Source organism: Lynx canadensis, chromosome A2 (assembly GCF_007474595.2).
Source record: "Lynx canadensis isolate LIC74 chromosome A2, mLynCan4.pri.v2, whole genome shotgun sequence".
Lineage (NCBI taxonomy): Eukaryota > Metazoa > Chordata > Mammalia > Carnivora > Felidae > Lynx > Lynx canadensis.
The window spans coordinates 57,943,593-57,962,416 of record NC_044304.2 but is presented as its reverse complement, the minus strand read 5'-3'; the positions used below and the strand labels follow the sequence as shown (position 1 = coordinate 57,962,416).

The window sequence follows — 18,824 nt, the reverse complement described above, 5'->3', positions numbered from 1 at the left end:
TTGTTGAGGGAAGTGTGCCATGACTGACAGAGTCCTTTGTCTCTGACTACAGTTTCATGTCCTCTGCCAGAATCCTTTGTCTCCTCCCAGAGTGACAAGATAATAAACTGCCTGCCTGATGAAGTGAAGCCAGGTTAATGATTCGGCTCTGTCCTGACTTATTTTCTTTCTCTTCCACTTGTGCCCTTCCCAGAGACCTTCCATGATACAGGGCAAGATGGTGCAACAGCCATCAATTTACCCTGTTCTGCCTCTCCAGTCATCCAGCACTGTTCTCTAGATGCTAGAACAATGGAGTGGGCCTCAGTTCATGTTCAGGGCCATCAGAAAGGTAATATCCTCCACTGGTGTGACCCTCCTGTCACTAGAGAGTGAGAGGCTAGCATGTCATCCTGAAATCTGGGGTTACACCACATCAGCTCCTGTCCTGACTGCTAAGGGACTAACTCCTTGTTCCACATCAGCTTTTCTTTCCACACCATTTGGCTTAATTTTCCAATTAAGTTTCCAATTAATAAAAATAATCATCTGCCTTAGGTTGAGCTCCTCCAAAATATATGCTGAGACAGGATTTGAGTTTACATAGTTCTGGGAAGCATTAAGAGAGGAAAAAGATGGGAAAGTAGGGGGCCACAAGGGAAAATTAACTGACAGGTTACCGCCTTGGGCCACTGGCATTCAATCCCATTCGAAAACTTGGAGACAGTGTGGAACAGCCTCTGGGCTGTTCCTTACCAGAGGGTGCAGAATCTGAGGTATTTATCCTCAGATTGACTTCTTGGCACTCCCAACTTGCCGCACTTGAGTGAAGAGAAAATCCTCAGACAAAAAGAGTAGCAGGTGGATGTAATCAGTGTGTTCTGGAACAATGATCACAGAGGGGATATGGCTGACAGCTGATATGTCAGTGATATTACTGACAGAGTTTTCTACACCAGCCTAACCACCCACCTTTAAACAAAGAGGGTTTATTACTTTTAACTAAAAAGATGCATCTGAGCAGATTCAGCTTCTGGTGATTTTAGCCGACTGTCACTGTTTTCATCTTGCACCAGCTTCTTCTTACCATGTAATCATTGGGTTCGCATTCTTTTTTCTAGAACACATCCAAGAATAGGAATGCAGCCTCTATGCTCTGTGCTGAGCTGGCATACAGATCTATATATGTTTTATAAGTTTTTGCAAGCTTTAAAGATTGACATTGATTTGTAAGCATGACATAAAATTTTCTCTCCAATCTCAGCAAGCTGGGAAAGGCTGGGGAAGACTGCTATCAGCTGGACTGCAGGTAGCAGAAAGGCCTAGGATCAGTTACTGCCATTTGCAACATAAATATCACAACGCCCATGACAGAACAGAATTTGGGAAACTGTTGTTTTTTGTTTTTTGTTTTTCAAATTTTTAGTTAAATTCAAGTTAGTTAACATAGTGGTAATATTAGTTTCAGGAGAAGAATCTAGTGATTCATCACTCACATACACACCCAGTGTTCATCCCAACAATTGCCCTCTTTAATGCCCATCACCATTTAGCCCATATCCCCACCCACCTTCCTCCATTAACCCTCAGTTGTTCTCTACAGTTAAGAGTCTCTTGTGGTTTGCTTCCCTCTCTCTTTTTTTTCCCCTTCCCATATGTCATCGTTTTGTTTCTTAAACTGCACATATCTGAAAGGGGTTAGTATGCAAAATCTATAAAGAACTATTAAACTCAATATCCAAAAAACAAATAATCCAGTTACGAAATGGGCAGACAGACATGAATAGACATTTTTCCAAAGAAGGGAACTCTGTTCTTTTTAAACTCACTCGGAGACAACTTCAAACTTACAGAAAAGTTGCAAAAATAAAAATAGCATACTGAGTACGCAGATGCCCTGTCACTAACACATTGTCTCTTTTGCTTTATTTAGCATGTGCTTAGTAATTGAATCCTCTGGCCATAGTTAGGTATATTTCATACATGCTGACAGATACATAACTTTCTTCTCATCGTATGCGAGTAAGTTTGCAAACATCATGCCCTTTAGCCCTAAATACTGGAGTGTGTGGAATATGAAGAATAAAATATTCTCTTACATAACCACAATATAACAAACAATTTAGGAATTTTAAACATTGATTCCATCCTTCATTTTCTTCTTAGTATTCTAATTTTGTCAATTGACCTAATAATGTCCTTCATAGAATTTTTTCCTCTCGACACTATAAGCAGGTATTGCATTTTATTGATATGTCTCTTCAGTTTCCTTAAATCTGAAATCTTTCTACATACATTATTTTGCCTCTTATAACATTGATATTTTAAAGTGATGCAATCTTCCCCCTTTTTAAATAAAACATTCCTCTCTGAGATCCAGCTGATGTTTCCTTGTGCTCAAACTCAGGTAATGCTTTTCTGGCTAAAATATTACATATCCACTATGTCCCTTCTCAGGGCAATGACAAAAGAGGCAAGTCAAGTCCATTACCCCTCACTGGCAGTGAAGTTTTTATTTACCTGCTGAAGATATTGTCTAATTTCTCCAATGTATAATTCCTATTTTTCCCTTGCAACTAATGAGCAATGTGTGAGGAGATGCTTTAAAACCACACATTTAAATTTTTTCACTTAACAGTATCTCCCAGAAATCACTCCATATCAGGTAATAGAGATCATCCTTGCTCATTTTTACTGGCTAGTGTTCCATTGTGTTTATGTATCATAGGAACTCTGTTCTTTATTCTTTGCTAAGGCAACTCCCCAACATCTCTTTGGACCAAAAGCTAGGGCCATCTGCCTGATTTTAACAACAGATTGTAAACTGGGTTCCAGTCAAGATCAAGTAAGTGCCTTTCACCCTGTCTCTCCCACTAAATGCAAGCAATATCCCTGGGATGAATGCATGGAGCAGCTACCTGAGAACTCTTGAAACTAAATGGTCATGAGCAAATTGGGGAAGAGAACCAGAACTTGCAATACTACCAAATCAGTAAGTTCCTCATTTGTTTCCCTTGGTACCCACTGGCCAAGACTCAAAAGCAATCTGAAACCTGGAACCTTGCACCAAGTGTGGAGAGAAAGAGCTCTAAGAGAAGCCCTTTATTTCTGTTTCAAGGAACAAGAAAGAGGACCCCATGGGTTAGAGGAAGTGGGGGATTTTTTCTGCTTCATTTTCCCTTCTCTCCCACCCCAGCCTTCAGGCAATGCCCGGTGGTGCCTGGCAGCTGCAGGGTCTGGGCTGGCATCCTTCTCTCCTGACCAGGGAACTTTGGTCCTAAGTATGTGAGGAAAGACCCCAATGCTTTTCTCTCTCAATCTACCGGTCACTTAGACCTGGAGGCAAACACATTCGAGGAACGTGTGCTGCAGAGCCAGGAATCTAAAGCCCCAGCTTTATAGCCAGAAGGCCAGAAAGGAGAACAAGGGAATCCCTGGGGGCAGAAAAGTGTCAGGAAGATTGCAGATAGGAGTGAGCTCAAGAAAATGATCCCATAGCTTTGGGCTTTTGGCTCAGAGGAAGGGAAGGTGCAACTATCTTTCATCAACCCAAATCTGGGTTCATCTGATACCAGCCACCTCCACCACACCACCTAAGTTCAACACCAACAAGATCAAAGTCATATACCTGAGGTGCATGGGTGGGGCAGTCAGTGCCACATCTTCCCTGCCCCAGAAGATCAACCCACTGCATCTGTCTCCATAAAAGTTTGGTGATGACATTGCCAAGGCAACCAGTGGTTGAAAGGGTCTGAGGATCACAGTGAAACTGACAGGCCCAGATTGAAGTGGGAACTTCCACGTCTGCCCCGATTGCCAAAGCCCTCAAGGAACCAGCAAGAGACAGAAAGAAGCAGAAAAACATTAAGCACAATGGAAATATCACTTTTGATGAGATTGTCAACATTTCTCAACAGATACAGCACCAAGCTTTAGCCACAGAACTCTCTGGAACCATTAAAGATATCCTGGGGACTGCCCAGTGTGTGGGCTACAGTGTTGATGTCATCAATAGTGGTGCGGTGGAATGCCCAGCTAGTTAAGAAAAAAAAAAAAGGTCCCGTGAAGTTGGTTATGAACTCCTGAGCTCATGCCCAAGGTGCACATGGATGATTTAGCCATATATTTTGGTATACCAAAATCTTTGAAAACTGATCTGAATAGTAAACCACTGCTCAGTCACTGCACAGCCACTGCATGGGCACACAGATGGAGAGAGCCCAGTAACATTTGAAACTGAGCTGACACCAGGAGCATAGCCTGCAAAAGATAGATGGGAACATACCTCACTGGGTTAGTTTCTGCTTAAAAAAAAAAAATCAATATTTTTCCACAGGATTTAAACAACACCCAGAATCATACAATATTCACAATCCTACATGTAATTCAAAATTACTTGACATACCAAAAACCAAGAAAATATCAATGTCTCACAAGGGAGAAGACCAGAGAAGATACCAACTCTGAGATGGCACGGATTTTGTCTTTTGGGGTTTTTTTGAAATAACTGTTTTAAGTTTATTTTATTTATTTATTGAGAGAGAGAAAGAGTGAGCAAGCCAGCGAGGGGCAGAGAAAAGAGGGAGAGAGGAGAATCCCAAGCAGACTCCATGCTGTCAGCACAGAGCCCAATGTGGGGTTTGATCCCACAAACCGTGAGATGATGACCTGAGCCAAATCCAAGGTCATACACTTAACCAACTGAGCCACCCAGGCACCCCAAGATTTTGAAATAACTAGACAGATGCTTTAAAGCAATTATAATAATGGGGCTCCAAGCAGGAAGAGTGACTACTTTTGAAAGGTATGTAAGATAGGAAGTCTCGGTAGAGAAGTAGAAGTTATTTTTTTAAAAAGAACCAAATGGAAATTTTGGAACTGGAAAATGAAATAGCAAATAGATTACTCAATGGTGTTAATATCACAGTGGAAATGACAGGAAAAAATGAGAAGTGAGTACATTTGAAGGTAATAAATAAAAACTTACCCAATCGGAGTAACAAAGAGGAAAAATTGAAAAAGAAAAGTGACAGAGCCCTGGGGACCCTATGAGACAATATTAAAAGATCTAATACTCATGTCATGATCCCAGAAAGAAAGGAGAAAAATATGGGTGAAGAAAAAATATTTAAAAGAATAATGGCTGCAAACTTGCCAAAATTGGCCAACTAAATACACTTACAGATTCAAGAAATTCAGCAAACTAAAAACAAGATAAACACAAGAAAACTCACACCCAGACACATCATAACCAAACTTCCAAAACCTAAAGATAGAGGAAAAGATCTTGAAGAAGCCAGAGAAGAACAAAAGATAACATATGAGGGGAAAGTATTAGAATGGGTGTGAATTTCTCAAACCAGGCCAGAAGGAAGCAGAACAAAAAATTTTAAGCTCTGAAAAAAAAAAAGGAATCACCTGGAATTGTACATTCAGTAAAAATATCCTTCAGGAATGAAGGGCAAAATTAAGGTAAGACATTCTCTGATGGAGAGGAACTAAGAGTTTCTTGCCAACAGACCTCTAAAAAGAAAGTTGAAGGAAATTCCTCAGATTGAAGGCAAATGATGTAGAGAAAGTTGGAACCTCAGGAATCAAGGAAGAGCAACAGAAATGGTAAATACGTGGATATTCGTATAATTGACTGCTTTTCTCCTCTTCAGTTCTTTAGAATATGTTTGACAGTTGGCAGAAAAATTTTTACATTGTCTGACAGCGTTTTTCTTTTTTTTTAAATTTTTATTTTAATTCCAGTTAGTTAACATAGTGTTATATTACTTTCCAGGTGCACAACACAGTGATTCAACAATTCTGTACATCACTCGGTGCTCATCACAAGTGCACTTCTGAATCCCTGTCACCCATTTAACCCATCCCCCCACCCACCTCCCCCTCTGGTACCCATCAGTTTGTTCTCTCTATATATAACCATATAGGAACAAAACAAATGAGCAAGGGGAATACATATTATAATATTATATATATAATTCTTAAATATATATTAAATATATATATTTATATATAAATTTTAAATTTATATATTAAATACAGAGAGAGATTTCTTAAATTCCACATATGAATGAAATTATATGGTATTGTCTTTCTCTGATTGACTTATTTCGCTTAGCATAGTACACTCTAGCTTCATCCATGTCATTGCAAATGGCAAGATTTCATTGTTTTTTATGGATGAATAATATTCAGGTGTACATTCATAATATACATGTGAAGTCATTTGAAGGTAATAAATATATAATATATATAATATCCATTCATCAATTAATGGACATTTGGGCTGCTTCCATGTCTTGGCTATTGTAAATAGTGCTACTATAAACATAAGGGTGCATGTTTCCCTTTGAATTAATGTTCTTGTATTTTGGGGGTAAATACCCAGTAGTGTGGGTGCTGGGTGATAAGGCAGTTCTATTTTTTATTTATTGTTTTATATTTATATTTATTTTCGAGACAGATACAGAGACAGAGAAAGAGCACAAGTAGGGGAGGGGTAGAGAGAGGGAGACAAAGAATCCGAAGCAGGCTCCAGGCTCTGAGCTGTCAGCACAGAGCCTGATGTGGGGCTTGAACTCACAAACCGCAAGATCATGACCTGAGCTGAAGTTGGACACCCAACCAACTGAGCAACCCAGGCGCCCCCAAGGTAGTTCAATTTTTGACGTTTTGAGGAACCACCATACTGTTTTCCACAGCAGCTGCACCACTCTGCATTCCCACTAGCAGTGCATGAGTGTTCCTTTTTCTCCACATCCTAGCCAATACCTATTGGTTCTTGGGTTTTTGATTTTAGCCATTCTGACAGGTGTGAGGTAATAGATATCTCATTGTAGTTTTGACTTGCATTCACTGATAAGCGATGATGAGCATTTTCCCATGCGCCTGTTGGCTATCTAGGTATCTTTCTTTGGAGAAAATGTCTGTCCATGTCTTCTGCCCGTTTTCAGTTGGATTATTGGTTTTTGGGTGTTGAGTTTATAAGTTCTTTATATATTTTGGATACTAACCCTTTATTGGATATGCCATTTGCAAATATCTTCTCCCATTCCAAGGGTTGCCTTTTAGTTTTGTTGATTGTTTCCTTCACTGTACAGAAGCTTTTTATTTTGATGTAGTCCTAATAGTTTATTTTTGCTTTTGTTTCTCTTGCCTCTGGAGACTTCTTTCTTCTAGAAAGAAGTTGCTACAACCAATGGTCTGATAGTGTTTTCAGTGTATGTTAATGTTATACAGAGAGGACCATCTCCCCAAGGGTAGGGAGAGGAACTACACGGTTCCTATGTTCCACTTGAAATGATAATATACTAATCTGTTAAAAGTTAAGTATATGTATTGTAATCCTTAGAACAACTGCTCAAAAGCTATTTAAAAAGGTGTGTAAAAACTCAAGATAAATTAAAATGGATATTAAAAATGTTCAAAGAATACAAAAAGAAGGAAAGAGAAAATCAAGGTACAAAAATAAAAGGAATCATAAAATAGTGACCTAAATCTAAACATATCAATACTTACATTAAATATAATGGTCTTTATCAGGTAATTTCATCTCATAGACCTTCCACCTGTGCTTAAAGAAAGTGTAATCTCATTTAAAAAAATAAAAAAGATGTCTTCCTCTTGGGAAAATGAAACTCAAAATATTTTCTTGAAAGAATCATTTCCTATTTTAACTCATCCATGTAACTTTAAGCATAAATGAATTCTGTATTTCTTATACATAACCCAGAATACTTAGTAGGAGTTCATTTACAAACCATTACATAGAATGTCAATTATCACTTGATCAAAAGGGGTTTTACATATCCATTTCTACAACTTGGTGGAAAATATAAAATCTTTGATTAACTAATTGAATTTATAGACAGAGAAAGAACGTGACCATGCAACATGATTTTATAATTACACTGATATCTCTAGAGGGCTATAGAGAACCATTGCTTCCCCGTTCACCTCCTTTGCAGACAGACAACTACGTATACTCAGCCATTCATTTGGGTTTTTTTTTTTTTACCCCATTTGAATGGACTCTTGGCTTCTTCCACTAGCTGAAGCCATCAGCCGCTGGTTATGCCTATTTGTGACATTTCTGACCCTCCTCTTCCTGATTGAGTCAGGGGCAGTTAAGTGGCTCCTTCCACGATATGTGGCCCCTTCACACTAGGGTCCCCTCAGCGGAGGACAACCAATTTAGCCTGGGGTCCATTACTCATTTTATGATTTATTGTTTATTCACATACCCCTTCATTCAAAATGAAATAGAATTTGAGATGGCTTATAGAGATGCATACAACGCAAGAAGATAGAAATTAAAGTAAATCAGGTAATTGAATGAAAGGAAAATGAAAATAGAAAAAGAAAATCAAGCAAGAATGAGGTGATGTCAGTACATAAAGGTGCCCGAAGTTCTTTTGCCCTGGCTATGTCTGGACTGCCAATTTATCTCTGATCTCACTAGAGGCCAGAGCAGAAAGGAAAGCACTCCCCGTCAGAGATGTGCAGTACCCTCAAGGGAAGAACAAGCCACTGCTTAGAACGTACACATCTTTTAAACATGAGAGAAACTTCTCCCCATAGCCTCATATAGAGTAGTGGGAAATGCCCCCAGCAATGCTCCCATAATGAATAAAATGGCAAGTTAGCATCTCACTGAAGAGTAAGTCAAAAGAAAACAACTCTACAAAGGTCTAAAATATTCTAAGTTTTTGGCTTTCTGGTAGTCTGATTGAATTCAAGGATGAAATTAAAATTTTTTTTTAATGTTTATTTATTTTTGAGACAGCATGAATGGGGGAGGGTCAGAGAGAGAGGGAGGCACAGAATCTGAAGCAGGCTCCAGGCTCTGAGCTGTCAGCACAGAGTCCGACGCGGGGCTCGAACTCATGGACCGTGAGACCATGACCTGAGCCGAAGTCAGACGCTTAACCGACTGAGCCACCCAGGTGCCCCTCAAGGATGAAATTTAGACTGAAGTGTGCTTCTCAAATTTTTCCACTGAGGTATCACCAACGACAGACAGCACCCCCCTAAAATACATAGGGGTGCAATCCAAGGCAGTCTACCACATAGATGGAATTTCTTTGACAGCTCATTATTTATCTCAAAACTTCTATTTACTTCATGTAAAATAATGTTTCAGACCACTTACTCTTGGAAGTGACAGGATGCAGGGAGAGTTTCTTGACTCCTTTAATAATTAAGTGTGTTTATTTTTGGAATATTAGCTGAATTTGAAAAAGCTGACATTGAGTTCAACCTCCAGTTCTTTCTCCTTGTTAGTGTGATAATGTTTCCAGAACCCAAACTCTCATAAATAGGTAAGTACAAATGCCAACCCCTGATTCCTTGCTTTATGAGCTCTGTTAGCAGAAATTTAGGACAGCATCCAGGATGGCCCCACCAGAACGTGTGGCCCTGCCCAGGTGATTCTGGGGCGGGGGAGGGGAGGGGCAGCATGGCAGGGGTCTGTGCTCTTCCTGAGAGTTCAAACCCCCCACAAGCATGCCTGTTTTCTAGAACACTAGTTCAGGGCTTTCATACTCAAGAGAGCTACTGGCTGTCTTCTTCACTTCCTTGCCACTGAGCAGAATTTTCATTCCATATAAATAAAGTAAGAGATTTCTAGAAAAGCTGGTAATAGGCATACATGGTTTTTTTAAAAATGTCTCCCCAATAACACCTGCAATGAGCAGAAGGAAGCAAATTAGTGAAGAAAACTGTCTACTTGGAAATCGTAAAGGCCCCAGCTTGCATTAAGTTGCAGAAGGACACCGGAAGCCTTCCACCCAGCTAAACAAAGCAAAAAAAAAAAAAAACCACAGTAAGCCAGATGTGGCAACGGTAAAAGACACATTCCAAGACAATGGTAGTAAGATGGAGAAGGCCGTTTCATCTCAATAGGAGTAACAAGCAAGAAGATGGAACATTGTACTGGACACCTGTCATGTTTTAGGGGCTGACGGCATTTCCAGCAGCAGTGCCCACAGCCACAGCAGCCAGCCGTGTGAAGGAGCAGTGGTAGTGCTGTCCCCTGACAGGGCCTCCCGCCAAGCCTCCAGCTCTCCTCAATCTGTGACCTACTTCCTTGCGATAAATCCCCATTTTTGGAAAGCCAGCCCAATTTGGTTTCTGCTGTGTCTACCAAGAACCTGAACTGACACAAAGGGCATGACCCTTTTGTGTTTAACAACTTTGAAATATACATACCAGAAACGTATACAAATCATAAGACAAATGGATAAATCCACAAAATCTGCATGGACTTTAAGATACCTTTCTCATAAATGGACAGATCAAATAGGTATTGAAAAAAAGAAATCAAAGCAAAAAGAGATTTAGAGCTTTGTGTTAATTTAAGCTAAGTACAATTAAATAAGAATTCAAAATCAGTTCCTCAGTCCCACTAGCAATATTTCAAATTATTCAATACCACATGTGTCTAAAGGTTGCTGTGTTGGACAGCATGGATTATAAAACATTTCCTTCATCACAGTAAGTTCTACTGGACAGAATTAGTATAAAGAAAATGTGATACACACACACACACACACACTGGAATATTATTCGACCATGAAAAAGAAGGAAATCCTGCCATTCGCCACAACAAGAATGAACTGAGAAGACAACGTGCTAAAAGAAATAATCTGGACACACACAAAAAACCAAATACTATACCATCTCACTTATATGTGGAATCTAAAATAGTGATGTTCACAGATGTGGAGTGTGGAATGGTGGTTGCCAGGGACTTGGGGTGGGGAGACTGATGATGTTGGTCAAAGGCTTTCAGTTATAAGATGAGTAAGTTCTGAGAATCTAACGTACAGCATGGTGACTACAATTAGCAATACTGTATTGTATACTTGAAATGTGCTTTAGTGTTCTCACTACACACATGCACACACACACAAAGGTAACTGTGTGGTGACGGATGTGTTAATTCACTTGATTGTGGTATTCATCTCACAATGTATACCTTAAACATACATAATTTTTGTCAATTAGCCTCAGTAAAGCTGGAAAAAAAATTCACCTTTATACCTAATTTTGTATTTGTAATTTTGTGATATTTTCCTTAAAGAGGACCACCAAATTTATATAAGCTTTAGGTCCCACTCATTGTCCTCATCAATATACTGTGGAAAATACAGTGATACCACGATGTCCCCCTTCATTCAATAGAGCTTAGTAGTTACGAGCACAGGTTTTGAGAACTGCGTATCTGGGTGCATATTCCGGGTCTGCCACTTCTAACTGTATGCCTGTAGCCACAGCATTTAATTGCTGTAAGTTTTTCCAAATCTGTAAAACTGGAATAACAAGAGTACTGGCTCACAGGCTTATTATGAGGGTGATATAACACAGTGTCTCAAATGCAGCCAGCACATAGTGAGCACAGTAGACAGTACACATACAATAAATATCAGTTTTTACTATTTTCTGGTGTTTGGGGAGTGAAGAGTCTTTCAGGAAATGCAGGTGAAAAAAAGACATTTTCAGGGAAATGAAAGCTGAAGGGTTTGCAGTAGACCTCCTCAAGTATATACTTTATCACAGTATATACTTTATCATACATTATCATAGATGAAGTCTAAGATGCAAAAAATAATGAAGAGCAATTAAAGTGTAAATATGTGGGTTAATTCTAAATGACCATTTACTGTATAAAACAATAATGATAATGTCTTGCACAGTTAAAAGATATGTAGAATTTAAATGCACACCAACAGTTGCTAATAAATTGGGAGGGCAGTAAATATAATTAAACTATTCTAAAGCCTCCAAGAAGAGGTCAAGCATTGATTATCTTTAGGTCTTCATAAGTTGAGTATGCATGTTTTACTTTCTAGGATAAACACCAAAAAAAAAAAAAAAAGAAGAAGAAGAAGAAGAAAGAAAGAAACAGGGTTTATAACTTCTGAATCAGTAGAGGGAAGGAAATGGAATAATAAAAAATACTCAGCCAATCTAAAAGATGGCATTAAAAGAGAAAAGAAAGAATAAGTGAGACAAGGACAATTCACAAATGAGGTGGTAGATTTAAACCAGAATAGATCAGTAATTACATTAAATATAAATGAATTAAATGCTCCAGTTAAAAGACAAAGATCATTAGAATTGTTCTTGAAATCTCACTTTTTAGTATTTATCATATCAGTCAAAAGACTGCTGAGGAACTTATTCTAGAGTAAGAAGATCACTCATAACAATAAATTTATAATGGTAAATTTATATGTACTTAATAACAGACTCAAAATGTGTATACTAAAAATTGACAGAACTAAAAGGAGAAACAGACAGATCCATAATCTTAGCGGAATATTTTAACAAAACTCTCTCAGTACCTGGAAGAACAAGCCCACAAAAATCAGTAAATACATGGAAGTGTTAGCTAACATGACCCAATGAGTGTATATGGGACATTGCACCAACAACTACAAAATACACATCCTTTACAGGCACATATGGACCATTTTCAAAAATTGATAATATGCCAGGATTGGGCACTTTTGTATATATTATCTCCTCTGATCATCATAAAATTATGAAATAGTCATCCAGACCAGGAATCTTCCATCTGCCCCTCCAGACTCACCCTGCCCCATTCTCTGTCATGCTCTATGTCCTGTGAAGCCGACGTATACTGGGTGCATTCACAGACACCTTTCTCCTCTGACTTCTGGTTGGGTTCAGCCAATGGGAGGCAAGAGCAGAGATTGTTGGGTGAAAGGAGGGTAGAGTCAGGGCATTTCCTGTCCCTGCCTCCTCCTTGTGGGGTTGCTGAGGATGACTGCTCATCTTCCCCACCTATGTCTGCTGCAACCAGACTGCACTCTCCAGACAGCTGCCCTCCCCAAGGCCAGTCCCTATTTCTCCCCTTGCTGCCTCTCAGGTCTAGGGATGGTAATAGCCCTTGATGTTCTTAGCCCTGGAGGATTGTGCCATCCCTTGTGGGTCTTCTTGAACCCTGCCCACACCTTTCCAACAGTCCCTTCACTAAATCCTCTTCAAATCATCCAGATAGGGTGAGCCATCTGTTTCCTGCAAGGACCCTGGCTTAGTATTAGCATCCCTGTCTGCCTTTATGGAAACATAAACTCAGGGAGGTTAGCAACTTATATAAGGTCACAAGCTGTATCTCCCCTACAGGTGTAGAAATAGGACAATTTCATCTGTAGCTCCCAACATTAATAAATTAGCAAATGTAGACAGTAGTATACCCTGTTAGTATCAAATAATTTCTGTCAAATAATTTCTGAATGTGAGTTGTAACATGGCCTTTGTTAGTTTCTTATATGTCAGGGGCATTGTGCCTTCCATTTAAAGTATGTTTATTCAGTTGTTTTTTCATTTTGGTACTTGATGCCTTTTAGAGGAAGTTGTTAAATAGAGTGAAAATGGCCTCTGAATTTAATACCCCCATGATATTTTTGTCTTCCTACCTTGCTATTTTTCAGATCGACATGAAGTTATCTCCAAAGAAATACTGGAGCTAGACCCATGGGAAAACCAGTGGAATGTTGTAGCCATTGATGTCCTCATGCATGACAGTTACGATGTCTGCCTGGTGGCCAGGATGAACCCCCGAGACCTCATCCCCCCACCTTCAGATTTGGTGGAAGAAGGCAATGAGCACTGAAGTCAGTGTTTGCTGTAGGACCTCCTGCTACGTCTGCACAGGAGGCATTAGCAATGGAGAGAGCCACAGGCCCCAGCCAGTCACCCTGGACATGTGTGTTGCAGGCATAGCAGTCCATGTGCATAGCAGCGTGTGCTTGGTGCTGTGATAGGGAGTGAGCAGAGTCTGTGCTCAGGGACCTCCAGTCGGCTAGGATGGACAAGACATTACAAGGCCAAGTGTGGCGACAGCACAGGAAGAACACAGGGTGAGTGCCATAGGAATCGGGTGATGGAGGGACCTCATGCTGCTGGGACTCAAGGACTGCACTGTCAAGGAGCAGGCCTTTCACCAGGGCCTCGGAGGATGAGGAAGAAGCAGTCCCATGGGTCCAGCTGATGGGGACATCACAGAAACAGCTGAGCAAAGGCCCAGAGCTGGGTCAGGTTGCCGGGGCCATAGGCTCTGCTACTAAGGTTGGAAAAGAAGGTTGCAGATAAGTGACCAACACCTGGAAAAGCAAGGACTGTGGACCTGGTCTCTGAGCAGGGGAATTATCTCAACATCCTGTGATGTTAAAGGAAGACTTCTCTCTCTGCTCTGTTCTGGTTTCAGTCTTACAAAGGCTTTCTATTCTCGTGTATGATACTCTTCTACTGCAACAACATTGCCCAAAACGGGGCTAGCGGTGGACCACAAGTTGCCAACAGCTCAGGCACTCAAGCCCAACCACAGTGAGCAGAGAAGAACTCCACCCTGGGCCAGGGCAGTGCCAGGGACAGAGATGGGGAGCCCTGCTACCCTGGCCCACTCAGGTTGGCACACAGTGCCCTGGACGAGACTTATCCAAGCTGCCCTTGGCCGGCTCTCAAGCGCATATGACCTTCTGGACACTGGCCCTGGCTGCATGCAACTGGCCTAGGCCACCCATAGTCCAGGCCCTGGAGTAAAGGAGAGAGGAAGCATATCCTTTTGGCTACCTGCCGCCTGCCCTCTTGCCCAGCCTTTGCAATATCTTCCCCAAGACTGGAAGGTAGGGATGGAGCTGCCTGCTTCAGCCCCCGGTTGAGCATCATCAGAAAACAGGCACTCCCAAAATATGCTTTAGGGCTGACATGTAAATGACACGTGGGAAATCCATCTATTTTCCTGGCCATCCATACTCTTGGAAGCACAATGGATTCAAAGAATGCATTTTGGTAGCTTCTCCAGAGTTTCCCAGTGCACGGGACTCTTGCTTACACAGGAGTGGTCAGCAAATTCCCTAGAATTTTCCCAGAAGGAGACAATGCTAGATTGAGATGGCTCTTCTCTGGTGCAGAGCTGTGTGGCCGTGATGCCCATCAGCCCATGTCGCCAGATTCCAGCGAGAGGCTACACCAGGCAGAAGAGCCAGGTCCATGGAAACTGGAGCCAGTTGGAAACCTGCTTCTGCCACCACCCAGGGGGTCCACTTAGACCAGCGCAGGTTGTCCCCAGGTAGGCCAGGCTCTAGGAGGGCAGGGGCCGTGTCTGTCACTTTGCACTTTGCAACTGTGCTACTCGAAGCCCGTGGTGAGCAAAGTGTGCTTGTAGGCAGTGAGGAGCAAACACATTCTCTGTGTTTATACAGAGGGTTCTAAGAACACTACTCACGTGAGTTCAAATGAGCTGATCCTTCTCCACAATCTGTGGATTATTTTTCTTGCTGCAAAGGCAGAGCATTTCTGGGAGTGGGCAGTGCTGGCCATAGAAGCCATGGTTGCAGAGAGCCCCCCACAGGTCTGTTTCCCCAACTTCCTCTTAGCAGAACCACGGTGCCTGCTGCACACACACACTAGAAGCTGCCACATTTCCGTGTGTCAAGGAGGCCTGGTCGGCACGTCGTGATCCATCTTCTAGAGGCACTGGGTTCAAGATCTCGGCCCTGGTGCCAGCGTTGCTACTTAGCCAGCTGTGTGATCTTGGCCAAAAATAACCTTTTCTAAAGCCTCATTTTCCCCAAATGAAGAAAAATCATTTCTAGGGTTGGTGTGAGGACCGAGTGAGAAAGTGCTGAGCACAGTCCCTGTTCAATACTAAGACAATAAACATCCTTCACCTGCCATTATTTCTAGTAGCATCGTCATTGTAGTCTGCATTTCCCAAAGCATGGTGCCCACAACAACCAGTACTTGAGTGGACTCGTGGGATTATAGGGGAGCCATGCATGTGGTGTGAGGGGGTTCTTAGCTCCCCAGACCCAGCCACTCAGGCCCTCCAGGTGGTGTGCAGGTAAACAAGCAAGCCTTCGCTTTAGTGTCTATTTTAAGCCCGAGGTGCTTTTTGTCTGACTTTCATATTTGTAATTAAAAACAAGATGTCTCTGCCCTCCTGTTGGCAGATATTGTCAGAGATTCGGCTTTGAATTCCTACCGCTCCTTTCCTCATCTCAGCTGACGGCTGTCCCAGTATCTCAGTAGAGGACTCTCAGAAAACATGGACTCTTCGTGAGGCAGGACTTCCGGACACTGAGCAGCACACCATAGTAGGGAAATGATCCGGAGGCTGAGGCTGGCAAGAGATGGCAGCCATCAGCCCAGCCCCGTCTGGTCTGCATCCGCCAAGAAAGCGCCACTGTTCTCACTGATTGACTTTACGATGAGCAAATGCTTTCAGTTTGAACTTACAAAATAAAAATGTACGATAATGAACAATCACTTTTATTGTTTTTCATATTGCAATTCCATGTAGATTTCTCTTGAAGAAGGGACTCCTGTGCCCAGCAAGTACTGAGCATCCCGGGGAGGGCAGGGAGGGGTGTCCCGCCAGAAAATCATGGGGAGCAAACAAGGCCCAGAGGCCAGGACGTGTGAGGTGGGAAGGGGGGCAGGAGGTGACCCTGCTTCCAGGACGGTTGAAACACAGGAGGATGTCAGGAAAAAGAGATGAGGCCAATCACGAAAGGCCTTGAATGCCACACCAAGGAGTCAGTCGCTGCCTTGGCACCTCGGTTTCAGGCAAGGAAGTCCTTCAGGAACAACCCTCCAGGGTGCAGTGTGGATGGGCAGGGTGAGAGCAGACACGGGCAGGAGTCCCTGTCACCGAAGCTGAACTAACCTGGTAACCGTGAGGTTAGGACAGCAAGTCCATTGCACAGAAACAGAGGGTGTGTGTGGTTGCTAGCAGAGTCAGAGAGCAGGGAGATGCTGGGAGCTTTACCACAGGAGAATGGCCAGTCACCCAAAACCAAAACCCAGAAAACGTTTTCAGGGGTCCTGCCCCCTCCACCAGTGACCCTTAAAGACAGCCACCAACCAGATGGCTTCAGCCGTTCACACCAGGCCCAGCCGGGAGTCATCAAGAGAGAAAAGAGGGTTTGGGGTGTAGTTGACTCACCCCACTTCTTTGCCAGCCCTAGCGGCCCCAGCTGGCCCCATCCTTGTTTGCAACAACAAGGAGGCTGTCCCAGCTCATCAGGAAGTCCTGCATGAAGCGGTCACAGAAGCCACTGCTTGTACCATAGCTAGCTTAACAGGCCATGTGGAATAGTCTCGGCCAAAGGGATCTAGAGGGACATCTCTGGAGGGACTTTTGGAAGGGTTTTCTCTGCCAAGTCTTTTCAAGTCTGTGTGCCACTGGGGCTGCAGCCACTGCCCTGCGGTGACAAGGAGACAAACAGAGACAGCTGCAGTTGACCCATAGATGGGGACCAGCTGGGGGTGTGGAGAGACCCAGGTGCTGGATAACACGCTGAAGCCACGGAATGAACCAGCCATGGGACTTTTTGCCACATGCCACTTGTTTCGATAAATGTTCCCTAAGTTCAGACTTCCCTGAGTTACTTGCAGCCCAAGATTTCCCAACACTCCAACCCTCCCCCACCAAAGCCACTTGCTCTTGGGGCGACATTTGCGAGCCCCGCCCAAGGGGAGGACTCAAACAGTCCAGTTGCTGGGATATCTGAGAGTGTCTTCATTCCCTCTGTGAGGGGAGTTCTGCATGCCTGGCCGATGGTTTCCGAGCTATCTCTCCAGTATTTTCCTCTCAAAACTCCAGTGTTTTTGTTTCCTACTAATCCCACCCGCCACCTGTTTTTGTGAATAAAATGTTCTGGGGGCACAGCTACACTCACCATGTACGTTTTGTCTATGGCTTTCCGGCTGCAGCAGCAGACCCAAGGAGCTGCAATGGAGACCTCCGGCCCATGAAGCCCAGAATATTTACCATCTGGTCCTTCACAGAAAAGGTTTGCCAACTTCCAGTGCCTTCCATCAGATTCCCTTGACGAGAAATACTGAGCTAAGGAAATACATCCATTATAAAGGAAAATAGAGGCCTAGTCTTTTGTTTTCACATATATACCATGGTTCTCTTCCATTCTGCTTTTGCTCAGCAATATGGCTAAAAGAGAGGGTTTCACTTTCTTTTCTATGGGCCATATCGCACCTTATCACAGGTGTGACCTAATTTCTCTAACAGATCACCCAGGGATGGGGATTTCACAGTTGTTCCCTCCAGCTGTTACTTGAAGGGGTAGGGATCTGACCTGCTCTATTGCTGTGAGCTGTGGCACCCAATTCCAGACTGGCGGTTGTTTGGAAAGTGGGCTTTGCACGGCACTTAGGTTCTCTGTGGAGGCCAGGAGCCTGGGAGACAGACGCAGGGGTGTGCCTGGCTGTGCTGCATGTGGTCTCAAGCCACTCAGTGGCATCTGGGCTTATGGAGAGACATGGCAGGTAGCAGCCAAGTTAGGAAGCAGAGTGGATTCATGCAAAGGCTGGTCTGAGCCGCACTGAAGGGCTCACGAGGAGGGCACCCAGTCAGCACCGAGAGGGGCACCTGGTGTGTGAGCGTGGTCGCAGCCCACGTGGGAGGCCAGGCACCTCCCTCAGCATTGAAAGACCCAGCAGTGGGTCATCTCCAAGGGCCAGTGCAGCACAGGAAAAATGAGGTCAGAAAGAGCAACCGAAGCTTCTGGTGCCACACCAAACCTGGGGCTCTTCACCCCCAAGGGCACTTCCTTTGAGTCAGAGGCATGGTCTAAGGCCCAGCAGTGGCAATGATCGCCGGTTTCTCTGCCTTTGCAATGCTGTGGGTCTCCAGAACCATATTCTAAGGGGAGCAAGCCAACTCTGTGTCTGTAGCATCTGAGGGGCGGGACCTGAGAGGACGGATGAGGGAGAGGGCAGGATCAGGACATCCCATGGCACAGATCTGACAGCTCCGGCCCAAATGGAGCCACTCTCCCCCTTTC

General features: G+C 43.1%; 1 protein-coding gene across 2 annotated transcripts in view; it reads left to right on the top strand.

The window, feature by feature from the left end:
* The window catches only part of KBTBD12 (kelch repeat and BTB domain containing 12), a 77,289-nt gene extending 61,002 nt beyond the window's left edge, over positions 1–16,287 (top strand). For both annotated transcript variants that reach the window (XM_030307540.1, XM_030307539.1), the window contains exon 6: positions 13,449–16,287. In XM_030307540.1, coding sequence (XP_030163400.1) covers positions 13,449–13,630 — 182 coding nt within the window. In that variant the 3' untranslated portion in view covers positions 13,631–16,287. The remainder of the gene's footprint in view (positions 1–13,448) is intronic.
* The last annotated feature ends 2,537 nt before the right edge of the window (positions 16,288–18,824 follow it).